This window comes from Ictidomys tridecemlineatus, chromosome 12, assembly GCF_052094955.1.
Source record: "Ictidomys tridecemlineatus isolate mIctTri1 chromosome 12, mIctTri1.hap1, whole genome shotgun sequence".
Classification (NCBI taxonomy): domain Eukaryota; kingdom Metazoa; phylum Chordata; class Mammalia; order Rodentia; family Sciuridae; genus Ictidomys; species Ictidomys tridecemlineatus.
Window position 1 is genome coordinate 105,568,812 of NC_135488.1, and position 22,222 is coordinate 105,591,033.

The 22,222-nt window shown below is 37.9% G+C and overlaps 1 protein-coding gene and 1 long non-coding RNA gene across 3 annotated transcripts in view; both read right to left on the reverse strand.

Annotated features, from left to right (window-relative positions):
• The window catches only part of Tdrd15 (tudor domain containing 15), a 57,101-nt gene extending 43,296 nt beyond the window's left edge, over positions 1-13,805 (reverse strand). The window contains exons 1-2 of the mRNA XM_078029613.1: positions 11,444-13,805; positions 8,415-8,486 (exon numbers count right to left, since the gene is read on the reverse strand). Of these exons, the coding sequence (XP_077885739.1) occupies positions 8,415-8,423 (9 nt within the window). The 5' untranslated portion in view covers positions 8,424-8,486; positions 11,444-13,805. The remainder of the gene's footprint in view (positions 1-8,414; positions 8,487-11,443) is intronic.
• Positions 13,806-13,855: 50 nt separating this feature from the next.
• LOC144369439 (uncharacterized) overlaps positions 13,856-22,222 on the reverse strand; it is a 39,784-nt gene continuing 31,417 nt past the window's right edge. The window contains exons 6-7 of one of the 2 annotated variants that reach the window (XR_013429195.1): positions 17,352-17,434; positions 13,856-15,513 (exon numbers count right to left, since the gene is read on the reverse strand). This is a non-coding gene — a long non-coding RNA (uncharacterized LOC144369439). The remainder of the gene's footprint in view (positions 15,514-17,351; positions 17,435-22,222) is intronic. The other variant, XR_013429196.1, reaches the window with a different exon arrangement.

Below are 22,222 nucleotides of genomic sequence, written 5' to 3' on the forward strand. Positions count from 1 at the left end.
CACCTCTTGCTTACTAATGATGGGGCAGTAAAATAAATTGCAGAGCATCTATTTTATTCTTCGTGGTTAGTAATAAAAAAGCAATAAGCAAAATCTATTTTTATTGATAGGCCTTAGGAATCTTGTGAAGTTGGGGTTGGGAAAAGTTTTTAGAGTGATGTGTATAGAATACTAGAATGTTACCCTAAATTGTGTTCGTATGCAAATAGAAGAAGGTGTGAATGCTACACATTAGATACATTAAGAGACTGATTTGGAAAAACAGGGGGTGTTTCGCTTTACCCTCTGATTTAACTGACATAAGGGCTTCTAGTAGTTTTTTAATTTAAAAAACACCTTTTTGAATGCATATTAGTGTTACAACAATTAAATCACTGAAAATAAATTTCTTCAGAACAGCAGCTCAAACCCAAACTCCCTGTGTGTCTTTTCATCTCTCCCTACACCAAAATAAAGGTCACCCTGACCAAGTAGCAGACATCTCTCACCACCCTGGGTAGGGCCTCAATGCCCCAGTGAGCAAAGGACTTCGCTGAGCCCCCTGAGCTGGGCTTCAATGCCCCAATGAGCCTTGGGTTTCAGCTGACCACCCTGGACTGGGCTCTGGGACTCCACTGTGAACCCCGGGCTTCGCTGAGCACCGTGGGCAGGGGCTGGGACACCTCAGTGAGCTGCCCTCTCAGCTGACCACCCTGAGTAGGGTCTGGGATACCCCCAGTGAGCCCCTGGCTTTGCTGACCACCCTGGATTGGCCCTGAGACACTCCAGGAAGCTGCCCTATCTGCTGACCACCCTGAGTAAGGGCTGGAATACCCCCAGTGAGCTGTGTGTGGGCTTTGCTGAACACTCTGGACTAGGCCAGGGACACCCCAGTGAGATGCCCTCTTCGCTGACTACCCTGGGCAGGAGCTGGGACACCCCCGGGAGCCTCGGGCTTTGCTGACCACCCTGGACTGGCCCTGGGGCACTCCAGTGAGCTGCCCACTTGGCTGAGCACTTAACCAAGCAGTAGACATCTCTGACCACCCTGGGTACGGCCTCAATGTCCCAGTGAGCTGCAGGCTTCACTGACCACCCTAGGCAGGGCCTTGGTGTCGCAGGCCATCGTTGGGGACAAAAGAGGACCCCCTGAGAATCCTTCCCCTTGTGGGAGGTCAAAGCCACCGGGGGTCACTGGAGGAAAGGAGAACATGGGGAGGCACCACAGTACTCAAGGGTGCTTTGGGCAGGCTGACTGTGAGTAAGTAAAGCCTGAACCTACCAAAACTCCCCAGCGCCCATCTGGCCGTTCTTCCTGACGTTCCTACAACATCAGCAGGGCCCAAAATGGCGGCGAGCTCGGGGCAGTTCGCGCCCTTTGCAGGTGCGGGTGGCTGTGCGCACGCGCAGAGGGCCTCACTGAGGCCAGCTGTGGCTCCGAGCGTCCGGCCAGGTGTGCTGCCATTGGAAGCTGCCTCTGGACGCACAGGGGCAGTTCTCAGTCCGAAATCTCCAAGCTCCAGATGGGCAGCCTCACTGTTTTGTCACTTCTTCAATAGCCAATGGCTGCCTTGGCAGCTTAGAAGAGGCAGCTGGAAGAGGGTGATGTAGAGAGTGTAGCTTGTCCTCTGGGTGTAACCCATCCCAGGAGCCTAGGAGAGGGGCACCCCACTTCCCTACACCAAAATAAAGGTTGTGCAGGGCTGTAGATCAAGAAGACAGACCTACCTTATGGTTACCCAGAATAGAAACACAGAGGCCTCAGTGAATTCACAGATCAGTAAAGGAACGGCTGTTTATTGGGTACCAATTAATTAAATATAAATATTACTGCATGTAATTCTATTTGTTTTGCAAAACTTTAAATTGGGTCTTTGCATTAGATGATAATTAATGCATGATCTTAATTTCCTGATCCCAGTGGGGTATTGGGTGATGTAGGGGAAGGTCCTTGTTTGTAGGAAATTTTATACACACACACACACACACACACACACACACACATATATGGTAATTGGGAGTGTCAGCAATTTATCCTCAAATTTTGGAGGGAAGTGAGAGAACATGTTCTTCTACTTTTCATGTGACTTTTGTTTTTGTCATCGTCAAGTTAAAGATCGTTTTTCTTACATTCCAAATGTGAGAGTGTATTATTAGCTTTTTATATTAATTTCTAATTTACTTGCACTAATTGTATGTGGTCACAGGATATAATATGCAATAATACCAGTTAAAAAGGGAAAAAAAACAATTTAAAAAGTACAATAGACTTATAAAATCAGCCATTCAACTCTAATTTTCTATTCAGTACATTGTAGTAATTTATATAACACAAGAATTAATGGTCCCTTGAAAAATTAGAAACTCAGCTAACTATAAAATAATGTGGATGTGGGTGTTTGAGGTAGACAAATCTTTGCCTTTCATATTAATTCATTCATGCTCACAAGTGTAATTCATTTTTCTGTTCTTGCGTAGAATTTTATCATTTTGGTTTTTTATCATTTTATCCATTTCTCCTAGGTTTTCAAATTTATTAATATAAAGGTTAAATAATACCATCATATTACTTAAAATATTTGTGACTGTTTCCTACTTTCACCTGTATTTTACTTATATCTTTTTTTCTTGATAAATTTTACTTATCTTCTCTTTTGGTTTCTCTGTTGGAATTCTTGTTTTCCATTTCATGTTTCTTTCCTTAATTATTTATTTCACCCTTTTAAAACTTTCTTTCAACTTAGTCTTGACTTATTTTCAACTTTTTAAGTGGAGTTTTTATTTTTTATTTTTAACCTTTCTTGTTTCCTGAAAAGTCTTATTCATGATTTTCTATGAGGTACCTGCTTTAGTTGTATTCTTTAGGTTTTTATGGCATAATTTATTATTCAGTTTAAATTTTTCCTAATTCACATTAAGATTTCTTTTGTCAACTGTGGGTCAAAGATAATTTTTCCTACAGTACAAATATGTGGGAGTATGTTATTAGCTTTTTTTATATTTATTTCTAATTTATTTGGTAATTGTATTATGGTCATAGAATGTGATATTTTTAAGTAATACCAGTTTTAATTTTAATTAATTTAAAATTTATTGATATTTGCTTCATGCTCTGGTACCTGATCATTTTTATTTAAAAATATAACACGCCCATTAGATCAAGTTTGTTAATTATGTTCAAGTGTTATATATCCTTACTGATGTTTTGTGAGTTTCATCAGTTACAGAAAGTGATTCTGCCAACCTCTGACAGGTTTTTTTTCTGTATTTTGAATCTACTTTATAAATTTATGAAGGTTTAAAATTTCTTCCCAATGAAATTGCCATTCTATCAATTTGTGATAACTTCACATCCCAAAATTTTTTGTTTAAAGTATTTTACATGAAGTTGATGCAGCCATGCCAATTTCCATTTAGTTGGTCCTTGCCTTGGCACATTTTTTTCTTTCCTTTTCTCTGTCAACCTCTATGTCCTCATGTTTTAGTGTGTCTCAAAAATAACACGTAACTTAGTATTATTTACTTACTTATTGCTTGTTTACTCAGTCTTGGAGGCTCATACTTATCTTTGACCCACTGATGTTATTATAATTTCTGATTTTAAATTCATTTTTGCTATTTTATATATTATGTTGTTGCTACTTTTTCTAGGTTTCTCCGATAATGCTTTCTCTTAAAATGATTGAATTTTTTTCTTTATCTGCCCTTCCCTACCCCACATGCCATTTTCCTCCTCATCAGTTGGGAAGTTTCTGGTACTATCTTTTGGTGGTCACTCTCCAGTTTAAAACACTTGTAGAGCTGAACAAATTCCAAAGTTAATCAATATTTTTATCCTCTTCTTAAACAATACAAGGGCCTTGGGACATTGGTTTATCACCACAGACACCCCTTTCTGAGTAAAGTACTTTTTTTACTTGAGATCTGCTGATAGGAGTCTCTGTGAACATATGCCACCAAGACTCCACCTGACTTAGACTCAGGCTTTGTTGATCAGTGTAAATGCCACTTCCTCTGAGAAGCCTCTGAGACAAGTAAATAGTCATCAAACTGGAGTACTGTTCACCTAGAAATGCCCAGAGACTCCCCACAGGGACACACAGATACAGCAGTTTCATGCATACTTTTATGCGTACTCTTTCCTCTGTTGGTTTTCTAGGAATCCAGCCTTCTACAAGCTAAAAGCAGCTGGTTGTTTCTCCTTTACTCCTTCCCTTTCACTGTTGCCAGCCTCCCGATTTATAAAATAAAGATATGTGCCCATTACGTCTATTGTAATTGTCATTTCCCTGGAGTGTAAAAGTCCCCTCAAATACCAAATAAACAGAAAGTTGTTCAAACTATTAGCACCAGTGACACCTCTTTTGTGCACTGTTGTGTCCTTCCACCTATTATTTGTATTCTGTGAAAGGCAAACAGTGATTTGGTGCATGTTGGGCTGTTAATAGTCAAACAAGGATGAAATTTACAGTGTTAGCAAGTGAAAATATAGAAACCTTATTAAATTTGAATTTCCTATAAGTAACAAATAATCTTTTTAGTGTAATAAACTTCAAATCTGTTAAGTTTCTAATCAGATTAGTTTCTAAAATTCAGACTTAATTGAGAATTCTCTGAACAATTTTTTTTTCTTCCATCTTTGACGTTTTCAAACAATACAAAGAACTTGAAGGAGAGTTCTGGAAGAGCAAACCCAAAAATGTAGGTAAGAAGTTTTAAAGCACATCAACTGTGTTTTCTCATTTTGGGAAACTAGAGCAATATCAGGGAGAGGGCAGATCACACAAAAATAGAGGAGGTATCAGTGGAGTAGAGGAATGGGATTGAGGGGAGGAAGGACAGATGGGGAAAGGAAGGAAATATGGAATGCAATCAACAAATTGTGCTTTCTGCGTATTTGAATATATCACAGTGAGTTCCACTTTTATGTATATTATATAGTACCAATTGAAATCAATAAATGAATAAATAAATAAAAGGTAAGCCAATAGAGTAAATCAAGGGGAGTAGGAAGAAGGAAGAAAGGTGGGAAAGGGGGAGCAGTGGGTACTGAAATGAAGCAAATTATACTCCATATGTATATGATTGTGTCAGAATGAAACTCACCATCGTGTGTAACCGCAATGAGCAAATAAAAACATTTTTTACAAGAAGTTTTAAAGCAACAAACTCAATGCCAATATTTTGTAGAAACAAACACATTATAAAGTAAAAATGTTATAAACACATTACAAAATCAAGAACTTGTCCCTTAGGTTCATCAATCTGTGTATTAAAAATGAATGCACTATATGGGCTGGGGTTGTGGCTCAGTGGCAGAGCACTTGTCTGGCATGTGTGAGGCTCTAGGTTTGATCACATAAAAAATAAATAAGAGGGCTGGGGATGTGGCTCAAGCAGTAGCGCTCTCGCCTGACATGCATGCAGCCTAGGTTCGATCCTCAGCGCCACATAAAAACAAAGATTTTGTGTCCGCCGAAAACTAAAAAATAAATAAAAATTCTGTCTCTCTCCTCTCTCTCTCTCTCTCTCTCAAATAAATAAATAAGATAAAATTATTTTGCCCATGTACATCTAAAACACTAAAAATGAAAATTAAAGAAAAAGATGAGTGCACTATAATGTGTTCATGCTACCTCATCTAAAAATGAAAAAAGTTTTGGAAAAGTATGTTGAAGTTACTAGTATATTTTTTAGCATATCTGTTAAGTTAGGCACATAAAATGAAAGAATACTATATTTAATTTGGTAAATTTTTATGAAGCCTTTTTTGTTAAGCTTCTCAGAAATGATGATACTAATGGTTAAGTAGGAAGTCATTTTTCAAATCAGGACATCTCTAATTTTAGTACTTTGAAAAAGAGATTGAGGAATCCAGGCAAGTCCTCAATTTATTAATCAATTGATAGATATACTCGAACATCAGTGATATGAGAGCAAACAAATTTAAGAACCGCTACGTTAAACGATACTTTCTCAAAGTAACCAGAACTATTTCTCATACTTATCATAATCTGTAAATACATATTTATTGGTGTTTTTGTTTGATTTTGTTTCTCTAGCATCAAGCCTTGGAGAAACAATCCTGAGCATATTATTTATCCTCAGTGAATCCAAGTGAGAAATTGAATAAGAAAATGGATTTTGTGCAGGTAGTATTTGCAGTCCTGGGAATTCCTGTTTACCCAGGCACAGGTAATTAGAGCAAGAATGAAATTTCAGAAACACAGAACTAGAGGAAGAGCATTTTTTTAGGACAAAGACTGTCATTTGGTTCACCACTTTTCCTCCCTTTCTTTCCTTCCTTCCTTTGTCCCTAGGGAGCAGGGTTTAACAAAAGTAAGAATAAACCTGCTTTGCCAAACTAAGTCTAAGACACAGAATACATAACCACTGTCACGTGTGTTATTTGTGTGTTATTTGCAGTAGTGAAACAATTACCTTAGAAGACAACACTGTGATTCTGGACAAGTTCATTAATCTCTTTGCACCTCCTTGTCTTCATTGTCTGGTTGGAGAAACCAATTTCATTAAGCAAAATAGAGTCAGTCTCATAAGTATGTGATTTCTCTTCAGAGTCTGCCATTGAAACTTAATTTTCTTTTGATTTCACTCTGTTTTAGAAATCATCTCTGAGTGCATGTTCACATCATGTCACATTCTCTAATTGTGGGTAAAAATATCTTTCTGTAGTTCTCATATCCTCCAATATCTAAGAGAAAGACATTTTTTCTTTGTTTTTTTACACCCCACTTTCTAAAACTCTAGCCCTAAATAAATTAACACTGAAGTGTTTAGTCTCTTTTGGACTTGACTTTGTTTTGTCATTTTTAGGTACCACCAGAGGGCAGCACTGAGGTAGTGATGCCCCTGACTCTAAATGTCTGGGTATCTGGAATGGACCTGTCACTTTTCTATTTATCATGCAATTCAAATTCATCATTTTTCTTTCAAAAAATTGTCCAGTATTAATGAGTTTGTGGGTTATGATTCAGGTCTACCACTCCTTGGTATGGATCCAAAAGAATTAAAATCAGCACAGTAGCCAAGGTGTCCCTTGACAAATGAATGGGTAATAAAAATGTGGTCTGCATACACAATGGAATTTTATCCAGCAATAAAGTAGAATGAAATTATGCCATTTTCAGGAAAATGGGTGGAACTTGAGAGCACCATGTTAAGTAAAATAAGTCAGACTCAAAAATTTTGAGAAGTGTTACATGGTTTCCTTTATATGTGAAATCTAGGAGTAAAAAAGTAAAAAGAAAAAAGGGATGTCATGAAAATAAAAGACAGGCCATGAGGGTAAAGAAAGGGGATAAGAGAAGGCAGGAGAAGAGGGTAGAGGGAAACACTGGGAAATAAAACTGATGGAAATGTGTCATATGCAATGAAGACATGGGGAAGCAGATACCATCATACCTTTATGGCAGAGTGTTAATTGGGGAAAATTGAAAAGTACATCTCTGCAGTCTCTGCATTGTTTCCACCCTTTGTTCTGGCTTCCCCTTCTCCACGCCCTTCTCACACCCCTAGTAATTTCTCTTAAGGAAATTATTCTGACTGCAAGCAAAGATTTTAGCGATGTGGACAACCAGTGCAGCATAGTTATAATAACATACACTAGAAACATTCTACAGGTCTAACAAAAAGAGTTTGGGACCATATAATAGATTAGTCCATGGCTGTTTAAAAATAAGATTATTGACAAGGTTTCACATAATGTGGTATACACATGACCATATGTAGTATCCAGGACAATCTTACATGGTATATGGGAAGGCAGAACTTGTTTCTGTGTCACTGAATCTCTTTCCTGGTTCCAGAGTCCTGGTCCTGGTTCAGCATGGCCTCCTTCCTAGACAGCCAGAGGCTCAAACATCCCATACACCCAGATTTTCTCCTCCCATCCTCTACTGGGAGTCCCAGTTCTTTCCCTCTGCAAGAACCAGACTTCATTCTGCCATCCCGGCTCCAACTTCTCTACCCAGCTCTCCCTCAGTCAGCAACCAACTCCATGCTCACTTCCTTCCACCTCAACTTTGTCCCTTTGTCCCTAAGTTCCAGTCTGCCTCCTCTTGTGTAATTTTCTGGCACATGTTCCCTGGAAAGTTCTTTCCCAACTGTGTCTAAACCATATGGCCTCAGCCCTGGCCTCCAGCCTCCTCTTTGCCTCTCCACATCCCGATGCCCTTTCCCATGTCACCATTTGTAGTGCTTTGCTTCAGCATTTGCTTCCCAGACCAACAAATATTCCCCCTGGAACATTCGTTTTTTATACTGGCCCTTTTGTATTCCACCCTCATCTCTCTCTTTCTCTGATCACTCTCCTCACTTCTTTGTCATTCAATTTGCTTTACAAGTGGGGCTTCCTTAGATATCTTCTTCAATACTTGGGAAGCAACCCAACCATAAATGGCATCCAGATGAATTACCTCAGGCATGAGATGGAAGTGTTCATCTTCCCATCGTGGTGATCCCACATACACAGGAAGCAAACCCTTTTTCTGAAAACATACAGAAAGTGAGTTAATTTTATTCACCAGTCAGGATTTATAAAATTGGTACCTTTGTCAAGTGGACATTGGTTAAATATTTCCTATGAGTTATGTGACTTAGAGAGTAGTGGGGAAACAGGTGAAAAAGACAAAACACCAGTAAACATTTTTAAAGATTCATTTAAATCAGAACTTAAAATCTCACTTGAAAGTCACTGTGGTCTATGTAGGGAAGAATTATTTTAGAAGTTGGAAATTGAAATGTAATAAATAATATATGTTGTTGGTACATGTGCATTAGAGCTGTAGTCCCTGTCACCAACGATTACTTTAAGTACAAAATAGTCATTAATATGTGGCCCCACGCAATAGTGGACCCCAAAACTCATAATGAAGACCTTGAAGTATGCAGTAAAAGCTACGACATTTAAGAAGGCAAAAAAATGTAAGACACGGCCCATTTTGAGTCTTCTTATTGATGATAAAACAGGAGAGACGGTACTTTAAATGATATTCTCAACATATTCTACAAGGTAAACTAGATATAATATATAACTTACTTGAAGTACAATAATAAGTAGCCCCAAAAATGATACCATGGGCATCTGGAAAATATGTGAAAATAAAGTTTTTGGTAATACAGATACACATCTACTCTGGCAGTAGATCATTACCTTAAATCTCACAAGTAATTATAATCATTTTAATTATTTGTGTCCACCATTATCAAGAATTAAATAGTTCCATTTGACTCAACTTTGTCATTTTCTGAACCTTATTGTCTTAAGAACCAAATCTTTATTTTAGACAATTTTAGCTAGGATTTCTGTAAAACATACTGCATGTTACACATTTCTAACTTCTTAAATGCTTTAACTTTTACTGCAATCTTTTTTTTTTTTTTTGAGAGGGGGCGCAGTACCAGGGATTAGACCCAGGGGCACCTCGTCACTGAGCCACATCCCTATCCCCAAAATAAATATATTTTTAAATTTTGAGACAGGATCTCGCTAAGTTTTTTTAGAACCTCACTAATTTGATGAGGCTGGCTTTGAGCTGTGATCTTCCTGCCTCAGCCTCCTGAGTTGCTGGGATTACAGATGTGCATCACTTTGCCTGGCTAACTTTTATCAATGTCTTCAAGATTTTTGTTGTAAGTTTTCATGGTAGAGGTCAAAGAAGGAAACGTGAGCCCTGAGCAAGTTAAAATGTGAAAGTTCTTATGTCTGCTTTTCTTGTTGTTCTTGTTGTTTTGTTCGCCATAACAGTGAAAGTCGTGCCTGCAGCTAGCTGTTCTCTCTGCTGCTGGGAAACACTACTCCATGGGCCTTTGAAGCTCCTGCAGGTCCTACTTCAAGAATTCAAGACCCAGATCATTCCTTCTCTGGGACATTTCTCAAGGTTGTGTTTGCAGTGAGCAACTTTGAACAGTGTAATAACCTCTTCTTCTAGATCAATATTACTGTAAGGAGGGACATTTCCTCCGCTCAGTGTCCCTCTCCTGAAACACATCCAACACGTGTGCAGTGCATGTCTAGGACACCCGTGTCATGACACGGAGGAGCTAAGGAACCCATGCGACCACTAACAACCTACTTCCTGCTTTTGCTGTGAATGATATTTCAGTCTCCTGGCTTCTGTCAGTATCTGTGACATAGTGGCAAGTTGACTTGTTAAGTCACAGTATTAGAAACTTTCTTAAGAAGTTCTGCCTGGTGAGAAGTGCAGATATTCAAAACCGATTTTTCCAACAATACAATATTACTATTGAAGGCACAGAAATGTAGGACTGGAAGTTTCTAGAAGAAGGTTACTGACACTGAATTAAGCCTTTAAGGATGAGGAATATAGGCCAGGAAAAGACAGAGGACATGGATGCAGGTCAGGATAAAACAAAGGAAGAACAAGAGAAATAGCACACGATGCCTAGAAAACTAAAATAAGCTCAATTGTGCACCAGGATAAATTGAGAGGCTTGTTCAAAGAGCTGAGAAGTAGCAGAGAAAGATTACAGGGAGCAGAACATGATGATTATGGAGTTTGAACTTCATCTTAGAACTGATGATAGAATGTAGAAGTTCACAAAGTGTTGAAGTCAAATCACAGTTTCAGGAGAAAGTAGAGTTGTGGGGAAAGTTTAGATGCCAGTTTACCAACTTCAAGATACTAGTTTCCTCTGGGAAGAAGGAAGCCTAAGGAATAGGGTTTGTTTGGGGACATGAAGGAAGATTTTAACGATTTTGTTAATGTTTTATTTCATTAGAAAATGATAGAGATGAAGAGCTAAAGACAAAATAGCAAAATACTGCCTTAGTTCTATAGTGAGTAGGCATCATATTATCTGTAGGTGTCTATCTTCTGCACTTTGATGTGTTTTAAATATTTCATAATTTAAATTGAGTGTTAATTAAATCCTGCCATGTAAGGTCAATTAAAGCCCACTATTATTATAAACTTCACATAACAAAGTACACTATATTGTGATTACATTCCTGGATAATCTCACCATTGACATAGCTACTAGATTTACAGATAAGAGTCAATACATGTTAGATCTATCAGAAAACTTTTCCAGAGGAACTAATGAGTGGAGAATTGTGTCAGTAGATTCTGAATTATAATCCTTTGCTGTTTCCCAGAGAAGGCCAGAGTTAAGACTAGTGTCCACTAGACAATGCCTGATGTTAAGTTCCATAGCATGATTAATTGTTGCTAAGAGTGAGTAAGTGCTCTGTGATCCTGTCCTTGCAAATGAAATGTCTGTGTTTAGAAAAGCATCAATGTAATAAAACCTAGTCAGGAATTAATTGTACCATGTCCTCCCCCCTATCTTAACATTTATCATTTTGAATCATAAGTGCCTGTCTGTAAGCTTGGCACATAGTAGGTAGACAATAAATAATTGTTAACTGACTGACAGCCTCCAGGAAGTCAAATTCCACAAGCAGAGGATTGTGTCAACTTACCCCAGCTCCTGGTATGGTGGATCTGCCATGAGGTTGGCACCAGCAAGCATTTACTGGATGAATGAAGAGGAAGCTAAAGACCCTGCTATCTTCATGAAAATTCCCAGATCTCCACCAGAAGAAGAATCTCTTCCTCTCAAATTTTTATCTCCTCTTCAAATGTTCAATAGATGTTCTTATAGGGACTTGTATCTCTCCTTCCGGTTACTATAGAATAGTAAGTATCTTGAGAGTAAGATATATTCCCTTTTTGTAATTTATTGCAGAGTAATAATGGAAAGAAACAAAGAATCTAAAATTAGTTCACTTAAACACTCTTTTAAGTTGAGGAGAATTGTATGTTGACCTTAATGTAAGCAACTTCAAACCATTTAAAATTAATTCCATTTACCTCTCTTAAGCTACTTTAGTAACAAATGAATGGACTGTACTCTGTTTTCACCATGCCACCTACAGGGCTGCTGTTTCTGTTTGCTCAGCTATTTCCCACTAAACACCAATGAACAAAGACAGCTGCCAAACGTTTTCCAGGTCATTTGCTCTGTTTGTAAATAGAGAGGGTACAATATTTAACAAGATGTAATCATTTGCAAACTAGATTTATGCAGAATGAAAGAATTGAAAGAGAGGAGCGAAATTAATGCAAGTCTTAAGTGCTTAATGACCCTATTAATTGAGAGATAGGTAATTGGAGAAATTAAACAGAGGAGGTAATGGCCTTGGAGTCATTAACTTATTCTGGGAGTGCTGCTAATGTTTACCAGGTGATTTTCCTCTGAATTAAGAGCTAAGAGTCAGTTCACTTTAACACAATAGTTCTTGAATCTAGCCAGTCATAAAAATCACTTGGAAAGTTTCTGAATACTCAAACCCCTAAGTTTTCTTCATATTCCTTAACGAGACACTTTGAGGTAGGATGGAGGCATATAGGGTTTAAAAACCTGTTCAGTTGATTCTTTTGATCTTCTGATCAAAGCTGATCCAGCTTGGACATGATTGTTTTAGGACAGCATTTCTCAAACTTCACACTATTGATATTTGGGAATGGTCAATTGTTGTAAAGAGTGTCCCAGGCATTGTGGGATATTTGCCACTATTCTTGCTGTGAACCCAGAATATGGTACCTAAAACAATGCTGTCTGATAGAACTTGCTGTGATAAAGGAAATATTCTCATCTGCACTGTTCAATACTGTAGCCACAAAAAATATATATATATTTATTGGGCACATGAAATATGGCTAGTGCAACTGAGAATGGAATTTTAAATTTTCTTTTAATTAATTGAATTTTAAGAGCTGCATACAACTAGTGGCCGTGATATTGGAGAGAACAGCCTTACAAGATCCACATTTGACTGTAGGCAGTGAGATCCATGCCATTTCCCCCTAAAGGCTTCAGAGACCTGTCATGTAAAAATAACTTGAAAGACTAGAAAATATGCCTACCTTCCTGTCTGAATAAGAAAAAAAAAATCTTAGGATGCTATGACTAAAAGGAGTGTTTACTTGCAGTTTTGTTTTCTAAAGACTGTCTAGGAAGTCTTCCTTGTATTCAGATTATATCCAGATTATCAGAATTAAACCAGCCTGGCTGGAGACAGCCCCTTTCAGTTCCAATCATGATTTCCTTTTACTGTCAGTCTTTAACGTTTTCTTGGAGAGAGTTCTCATTTTTGTCTCTTTTCGCTCAATTCTTAAGAGGGTAAACATACAATTACCATATGACCCAGAAATTTCACTCCTAGCTGTCTACCCGGAAGACATGAAAATTTATCTACACATAAACACTTGTACACAAATGTTTGTAGCAGCATTATTAATAATAGCCAAAAAGTGGGCATGACCCAGATGCCAATCAACAAAACCTGGTAGACTTATAACAATGGAAAATTGTTTGGTGATAAAATGAAATAAGCTACTGACATCATCAGAGTACTAGGAGATATCATCCACTTTTAGGGCCTTTGCTCTTCATGCTAATATTTACCAGGTGATAGAGCCCATTCTCTAATGCTAAGCTCCTCAGCTCAAGACAGACTTCCAGGGAATAAATTCCTAGGGTTTTGGTTGGAATGCTCAGGTTCAGGCCCCTTGAGCACTGGTGTTCAGGAGACCTTGAACTGTACAGACAGCAGGAAGGGGAAGACAGTCAACATCAAGTGAAGTAAAATCTTGCCTAATGTAAACCAAACAAATTTTTTAAAGCAATTATGTTTTTGTCTTCTGGAAGAAATAAAATCTCATGAAGGAAAAGTTTAGTTAGATGGAGATCTCATAGAAAAATATGAAGACAAGCAGGTGCTCAGTTTGGAAGGCAGAAAAGAACTGGCTTCTTAAAGAAAAATATTCATTCAACAGACAAGACAGTGAACCATAGGCAAAAAAAAAAAAAAAAAAACAGTGACACCCTATAGTTGACAACAATTTTTTAATAATCTTATAAAGAACTAAAAGAAAGGAGTTTGATGTTCCTGACAAAAATGGTGATTGTTTAAGGAGATGGAAATGTTAATTACCCTAATTTGATAATTACATATTGTATGCCTACAATGAATTATCATGTTGTGACTCGTAAAATACAATGAAAATAACAGAACGAGGACACCAATCTGTGTTTAAGCATTAACCCATTTCTAAACCTTCTTCTGTTCTCTGAGGATTCAGGTAGATACCTAGAGTTTTTATGAGAAGAGCTAAGTCCTTTGGAATGGTTTTAAGAAGAGTGTGATTTATTTGGAAGACAACTTCAACTTCAAGACAGGATAAGTCAATTTTACTTCAATTTTTTATAACCAGATATAGTGGTGGTCTTCCCTGACCCTGTCTGACTAGTTTGGAACTTCTGAGAGCTCTTGGACATACCCTTATGATAGCACTTATTATTTTTTAGGGTTGTTAGTTTTTATCAGCTTCCCCACTAGACAGTGAACTTCTCAAGAACAGAGACTTATTGTCGTTACTGTGGTTTTCCATTATCAAGAATTTCTCATCACAGTTTGGTGAGTAGGCCCAGTTTCCCATCTCTGAGGAGCAGTGTTTCATTTTCAGGTATTCCATAAGGCCAACTGACTCCTTCCCAGTAGAGATAATTCAAAGGTCAACCCCATTCCTGGACTCTGCCTCGTGACCCTATGGTACATCAGACTGTACTGTGACAATGTGTTCTACTAGTTTGGGGCTGGACTGCAAAATGGGTGTTCTACACCAAATTGCTCACTAGAGTGGATTTAGTATCATTCTTTTGGCTTCAAGTAAAATGTTTTTCAAATAGTGTTGTCAAGTGGACTTCAGACATCCAAACCACATTCCTCCTGTTGGGCACCCTGGTGAGAGATATCTGTTTTTTCAGGCATTTTTATGTGAGGTGCTAAGAAGTAAATTACTCAGTGACAGCTGTAGGTCCTGAAGGCATTCACCCACCTTCCCTGTTGCCTGTCCTCATGGGAAGAGTGGTAAAAAAGACAGGGTAATGAAGCCATTGAAGATTCCAGTTTACTTAACATCCTGGATATGAAATCAGAAATTTTGTGATATTCCTTCATGTTGCAAGTCTGGAAAGACCTAGTGCCAGCACTTGTCTCTGCCCGTCCCCCCCCCCCTTGGTTTCTTTCTAACTCATTCTTTCTCTGAAAAGAACTTTCCAGTTGCACCATTATCATGAATTGTCTGGGCAAGAAGCATGTTTTCATCAAATCTTGGGGTTATGATCTTTCCACTGACACCAACTTGTAAACATTGTAACAGACACATTCCTCTATCTGGATTGCCTGTGTCTGTGCTGACACTATCTGAGTTTGAGAAAAGAAAGCGATAGCTAAAGCCCTTAAGTGTCCCCAGGCAGCGCCAGCCTGTTTGAGTTAGTCATTATCATCAGAGCTGTAAGACGTCCTTGGGGAACTCCTCCTGCTTGCTTCCTGGGCTCCTGGGGCAAAAAAGCAGCAGGGAGAAATGCACTGTTTTAATTTCTGAGAACACACAGATGAACTTTGGATTGAAGAAATCTGTACTCGTTGAAACCTTTGGCCAGAGTTATAAATCTGTGAGCTGCGTGGCAGGGATGTCTCTGACTCTGGAACACAGAACAAAGAGCATTTTGGTTAGTCACACAGAGCAAAACACAAGAGAAAAGGAAACCCAACGTTGACACCACCCACAGGGTCCTAGAGGACCCCCACCTTCTCTTTTAGGACTGAAGAGGGGAAAAAACAGGCAGAAAATACACAGGTGCAGATTAAGTTAGTCTGGGCTAGACAGGCCTGAGAAGTTTCCTTGGGGCCTGCTCATGGTGGGGTAGGGGCATCTCAGTCCTTCAGAACCTCCACTCTCTGCATGAGAGTGTTGCTCTTAATTCAAAAGGGAAGTCCCCAAATTCAGTATGATTTATGACAAAAAGCATTGTCACAAAGCCCAAGGATTTCCACTATACCTGATAAGACTTTTTAAAACATTTTTTCCTAATTCCCATATTTTCACTGTAGAACATTTTTAAATGTATAAAAGGTTTACAAAGAAATTTTTGTTCCATATTTGTTCACCATGTTCTTTTGCAATTAAAGGGAAACTAAATCTTTTAAATCACACAGAATGGAAAAGAAAAGTGTGAGTTTCTACTTCGGATTTGGAAATCCTAAATTTTGGTCACATAGAACAACAAAGCACACTTAGACAGAGACCTTGCTCGAGATTGGGTGGTACACTGCAGAAGGATGTGAAATTGTGAAAACCAGCCAGCTTGTAGAAGTGTACACAGCATAATATTCTCATGAGGGTCTGGTGATACTGAGAAATTCATGTTCTCCTAATGGACCAAATCCTGCTATCGTCACTGGTAGGGCACAGCCCACAATCAGTGGAGGGGTTCCTGAACTGTGTGACATTATCCCTGAGTTCTTATCACAGGCACCAAAATTCAGGCAATTAAAACTGAGAGAAAGCAAGGGAGTGCATGGAAACAGAAGAAGGATGGAAGTTTGTGGGTTATTGCTGATCCTGCACTGACTGCCAACAGACTCTCTAGCAAAGAAGGAAAGACACAGATCTGTGAAGGGTGGTTTCTAACAACAGGTTATGTTGTCTGTGGTTAGAAGGAATTTGGGTAGGAAAGAGGATCAGCTAAGTGCTAAACCAGGTTCTGTTAGTCTTAACTCCATGTATTCATGGAAATGATACCTGGTTTGGACTGATCTTAAGTTGTTCTCTTAACTTCTGCAAGACGGGACCCGCATCTCAAAACGCATCTATTTACAATGTTGTATGTATATAACATACACCCCTGCCTTTTTTACCTTGGTTTCCATTGCATTCTTCAGTTGCCAACTCTGATATGGAAATGAATAAAACTGACCCCTCCCCCACCTTCATTTTTTGTCACCTGCACAATAAACAGTTGCTCAGATCATCTCTAATTTGCTCCCCTCCTTAGCACTCCACCCTGTTTTGTTCTAAAAGCCACATGTCCTGTGTCAGGCAGTTGTCAGCTTTCTGTCACCATAACAAATGCTTGAAATAATCAACTTATAAAGAGAAAAGGTTAATTTAGGCTCACAGTTTTGGAGATTCCAGTCCATGATTTGTTATGCCCATAGCTTTTGGGCCTGCATCAAAATAGCTCATCAGGCTGGGAGTGCATGGCAGAGCTGACCGACTCTATACTCTCATCATGGCCAGGAAGCAAAAATAAAAAAAAACAGCAAGGAGGAGGCTGAGTTTCCACAGTCACCTTTGAAGGCATACCCCCCAGAACCTAAAGACCTCCTACCACTCCCTGTCTCTTAAAGGTTCCATCACCTCCCAGTGGTACCACACTGGGAAACAAGCCTTTAACACATGAGTCTTTTGGGGACATTTGATATGCAAACTATAGCAGGCAAGAACAGTGTGATCATCATTCCAGGTCACAGAGCTTACCTAGTGCTTCAGTAATCTCTTCTCTAAACCGAGTTCTTCACTAGTTATTCACTGTGTAGGCGGTTAGAGCTCCTGACACAATTCTTTAAGGAATAAAAAAGGGGAAGAAAGAAGATGTGGGTGGGAGGCAGTGCTTTGCTTTTTTCCTCCCAATAATTGCTTCTTAGATTTTTCTTTTTGCATTTCAGAAGCACATTACTTATTAATTGATTACCACTTTTGTTTACATAGCAATTTCTCAGCAAGCAGTTTCTTAAATGATTTCTTGAGTAATTTCCCTTAATTTCAACATTATCCTTAAGAGGTCTTTAAAGTGCTTGGAATGCGCACAACTTTTCAAAATGGTCTACTACTTATCTCTGCTTAACTACTGTGGAGTGGGAGGTCCTAATCCTTCTTTAGAATAGTGAGGAAACTAAAACATGTTAATATTAAATACTTAAAGGTAGCAGAATTGTTTTTACAGGTCACTAAATAGTGCACAATCACAGTTCTGGAGGAGGACAGAGGGACTGCCCAGCATGAATCAAGTCACACAGACATCAAAATTCCCCAAAGATTGTGCTAAGGCAGATAGTTAATTGGTGACAGCATCGAGATAAACACCCAGATAAATTCCCTCCCCATTAGGTATTTTTCTTCTAGGCTTGCTATCCTGAGCCAGCTACCTTATGCCTGCTTCATGCTCTAGCCCTGACAATGCATAAAGGTCAGACATTGGAACTGTTGCCTTTAATCTCAGTCCAAAATTATAACTCCTTTATATCTCCTTTATATCATGGTTGAGTGAAACCAACTCACAGTACTATAGAAAGTTAACTACCCAAGGAGTAACTGAGGACCCCAGGTCAGTTAGGTCATTTTGAACCTCTCCCCTGATGCCTGGTCGAACTTTGAAAGTATAAAATAGAATTGAGAGTGGGGTGTCTGAATTCACTAGAGATCAAGGATGAAGAGACTGAGAAAACAAGATCCAAAGCCAGCTCCAAAGAACAACTTTCCTCAGTGGTACAAATGGACTTGGTAGAATCTAGGAGAACAGAGAATTTGAAGAAACCATGTGAAGTCATCCAACTTATCCCTTGCTTTTAAGTAACTAACAGTGATTCACCGAATTATTTTCTGTGCCTTCAGACAGATATGTGGACTCTAACACATAGCATTTGGGGGGACTTGAATTATTTCAAAGTATCCTTTGATAATTCTTTCCAGTATCTCACTAACACCAGCCACTCAGTTAATATCTAGCCTAAATCCTTCCCGCTGGCTTTGATACCTTGGGAGATATGGGAAAAAGAACAGGTCTCCTTTTCTGAAATCTTTTCTCAATGTGTCCACTGGCCTTGTCTGGGCATGTTGAGAGCATGCAGAGGAGAATCTTGAAGAACATAGATTGTTTAATTCTCAAAATAATAAAATAAATCAAGGATGATATCTGGGCATGTTGAGAGCATGCAGGGGAGAATCTCAAAGAACATAGATTGTTTAATTCCCCAAATAATAAAATAAATCAGGGATAAAGTTATGGTTTTAATATTTTCAAATATTAGCTCTATGATCTTAGGCAAATGATGTGCCATCTATGAACTTCAATTTCTTCTGTTGTAATTCAGATATAATGCTTAAGCCAACTGGGATGGTACAGAGAAATTGAAACTCTTGTGCATTGCTGGTGGAAATGTAAAGTGGTACAACAGTTGTGAGCACTCCTCACAAAAGTTAACCATACCATCCAGCAATTACACTTCTGGGAAGAATTGACAGCAGCAACTCAAATAGATATTTATACAGCAATGCTCTGGAAGCATTATTCAAATAGCCAACAGGTGGGAAAAACCCAAATAATGAATAAGCAACATGTTGTGTGTGTGTGTTTGTGTGTGTGTGTTTGTGTGTGTATGAGTGTGTGTATAACTTGGCCTTAAAAATAATTGAAATCCTCGCACACCTACAACATAGATAAACATTGAGGACATTAGGTTAAATGAAATAATCAGACACAGAAGAACAAAGATTGTATGATTCCACTTACACACTCATAGAAATAGACCATAGAATGGTGGTTGCCAGGTTGAGGGGGTGGATAATTAGTGTTTAATGGGTACAGAGTTTCAGTTTAGGATGATGAAAAATTCTATGGCTGCACAATAGTGCAAAAACACTTAATGATACTGAACTCTACACTTAAAACTAGTTAACATGGTCAGTTTATGGTATGTAGATTTTATCACAATTTAAAAACAAAAATAATGGTCACTATATGTTTCCCACTCAGCAGAGGATATAGGGACACAGATATGATAGAAATACTATTTATTATTTTTTTCTACTTGGCTGGAGAGAAAGGACAAATACACAAAACAATCATGACCAACAATTACTTTGTCATTATAGGGAGAGGAGCACCTAGTGATTGCTGGACTAGGATGGCTGAGGAAGGCTTGCTTCATGGATATGCAGACGTAGGTCGAACACAGATCTTTGATGGGCCAAACAAAATCTCAATTATATTCAGAAAGTATTTTTTTCCAGCAACTGCTCCTCTTGTCTGAACCTAGAAAAAGCAGCCATGTTCCTCCCTTTCCAACTTGAACTCCAGGGATCCTATGCACCATTGGTCAGTTGGTATTTTATATTACATAAGACCTTCATACCAAGAAATTGCTCAAAGAGCTAGAGGCAGGCAATTTCAAGAACCTGTTAGAAACTTGGAACTGGTAGGATTGCCAGAGAGAGAAACCCAAAGGTTGGGTATTGATTGACAAATTATCTGGGGCAAACTAAGATAAACTGCAGCAAATCATTAATGTCATTAGATAACCACAGCTTAATCCCAGTATAAAGTGGTATTACATTGCTGCGGTAAGTACGATCTTTTTAGTGTACCAAAACAATGAGGCTTTGCTGTGGTGATGACAGAAAGGGGTTACAGGGATAGATTTTTGTCAAGAGCAACAGCATCAGGCTGAGAGATATAATGGAGAGAGCACAATGTTAGTAACCGGATGATGTGTATTCAAATCCAAGTTCTATAAGTTCTATCGCTACCTTGTGATTGGGGACAATTATTTCACTTTTCTCAGTTTCTCACAGAAGGGCTATGGGCATAATTTAGTGGTAGAGTGCATGTTTAGCAGGCTTGAGGACGTAAATTCAGTTTCCAACAGCAAAATAAAATAGATTTCAAAGGCAAAGCATGTAAAGATTTTTATTGTCTTATTATTTCTAACACTAACATCATAGATAAACATAATGAAACTTAAACTGCCATATCAAATGAATAAGATACTTCAGTTTATACACATGGCCATTAAAATATTTAAAGATTATGTAACTATTTTTTGGTTACTTGAAACTCTCATATTTTTGGTAGTTTAAGGATTTGAATGTTTGAATATAAATATAGTCCAATGTGTATATTTTCTCAATTAATAATGAAAAAGAAATAAATTACCCATATAAAATCAGACTTCTTTTTGTTTACAGTAACATAATTATAAAAAAGACTTGTATGTTTAAAATGGCCTCTCAAGAACTCCAAACATAGAGGAATGTGGTATTGTCTTGACTCCTTACTCATTCAACTGACATGAGTTATGAAAAGTGAAGTATAGCTAACACGCCTCCAAAATCCAGGAGACGGGCTTGGGGTATAGCTCAGTTGGTAGAGTGTTGCCTCAAATGCATAAGGCCCTGGGTTTAATCCCCAGAACCACACACACACACACACACACACACACACACACACACACACACACACACAATCAAAATCCATGGAAAAATGAAAAAACAAAGACATTGAACTTGGAAGTAATTAGCATATGGCACTCTATGCCAGTCCTTTTTAGAAGTCTTTTTATGAAAAATGTTATGAATTAACAGATTATTTTTAAAATATTTGGACAAAAATATTATGAATCAATGCTTGTGGAATGTCTTCTAATTAAACAAAAAATGTCAATGAACAGTACTCAGATGTTAGAAAAATACTGAAATCAAGGAACATAGAAGAACTAATAAAAATCATAGCAAAAAAAATAAAAAATTTAGAAAATAATGAAAGTATTAAATCAAAACTCACATTTATGTTCTTGTATAGACCTTTAGAAACTGCAATAAATAAATACAATGCACATCATTAATGTTAAAAGATATATAAATGTTGATATTAAAAAGATTTTTAAAGAAGGGACACAGCAAAAATATTATAATCTGAATAAAAAAGGCAAATATAGAAGAAAATAAAAATTATCAAAATTGAGTCAAAAGGATGTGAGACCATGAATTATCAATAATGATAGAAAAACTAGAGTCATAATAAAACTATGCCAAAATTGGACAATTTTATAGAGTTAAAAAAAAGAAAACTAAATCAATAAAACATTTGGATATAATTTTTAAAAACTGAAAACAAAGTCCAGTATTGCACTATAAGAATACAATATCATGATCTTATTTAAATATAGTTTTATTCTAAGAACTTGACTACCATGATAATTGTAATTTATTACAACAAGCAACTTAAGGGGATATATTTGATAGATGTCAAAACTTTTTGATAAAATTTAACACCCATTCCTTATTCAAACAATAACAACAAAGCCTCTTAGTAACTGGGAATGGGAGGAATCTCTTGAACTCAATTTAGCATGTCAACAAGAAACCTAAAGCAAACTTACACTTCGCTGCTGTCTCATTTGGGGTGAGATCCAGAGAAGATTATTTCTCACCTAAGTACTAATCCAAGGTGATTGTTTTTGGTCAGCAGGAAGTTGTCCTGCATTCTGTCTCATGCTCTAGAATATGTGCAGCTCATGGCCCATCTCCTGGAACCTCATCAGCTGTATCCATCCCCCCAAAACGATGAGGGA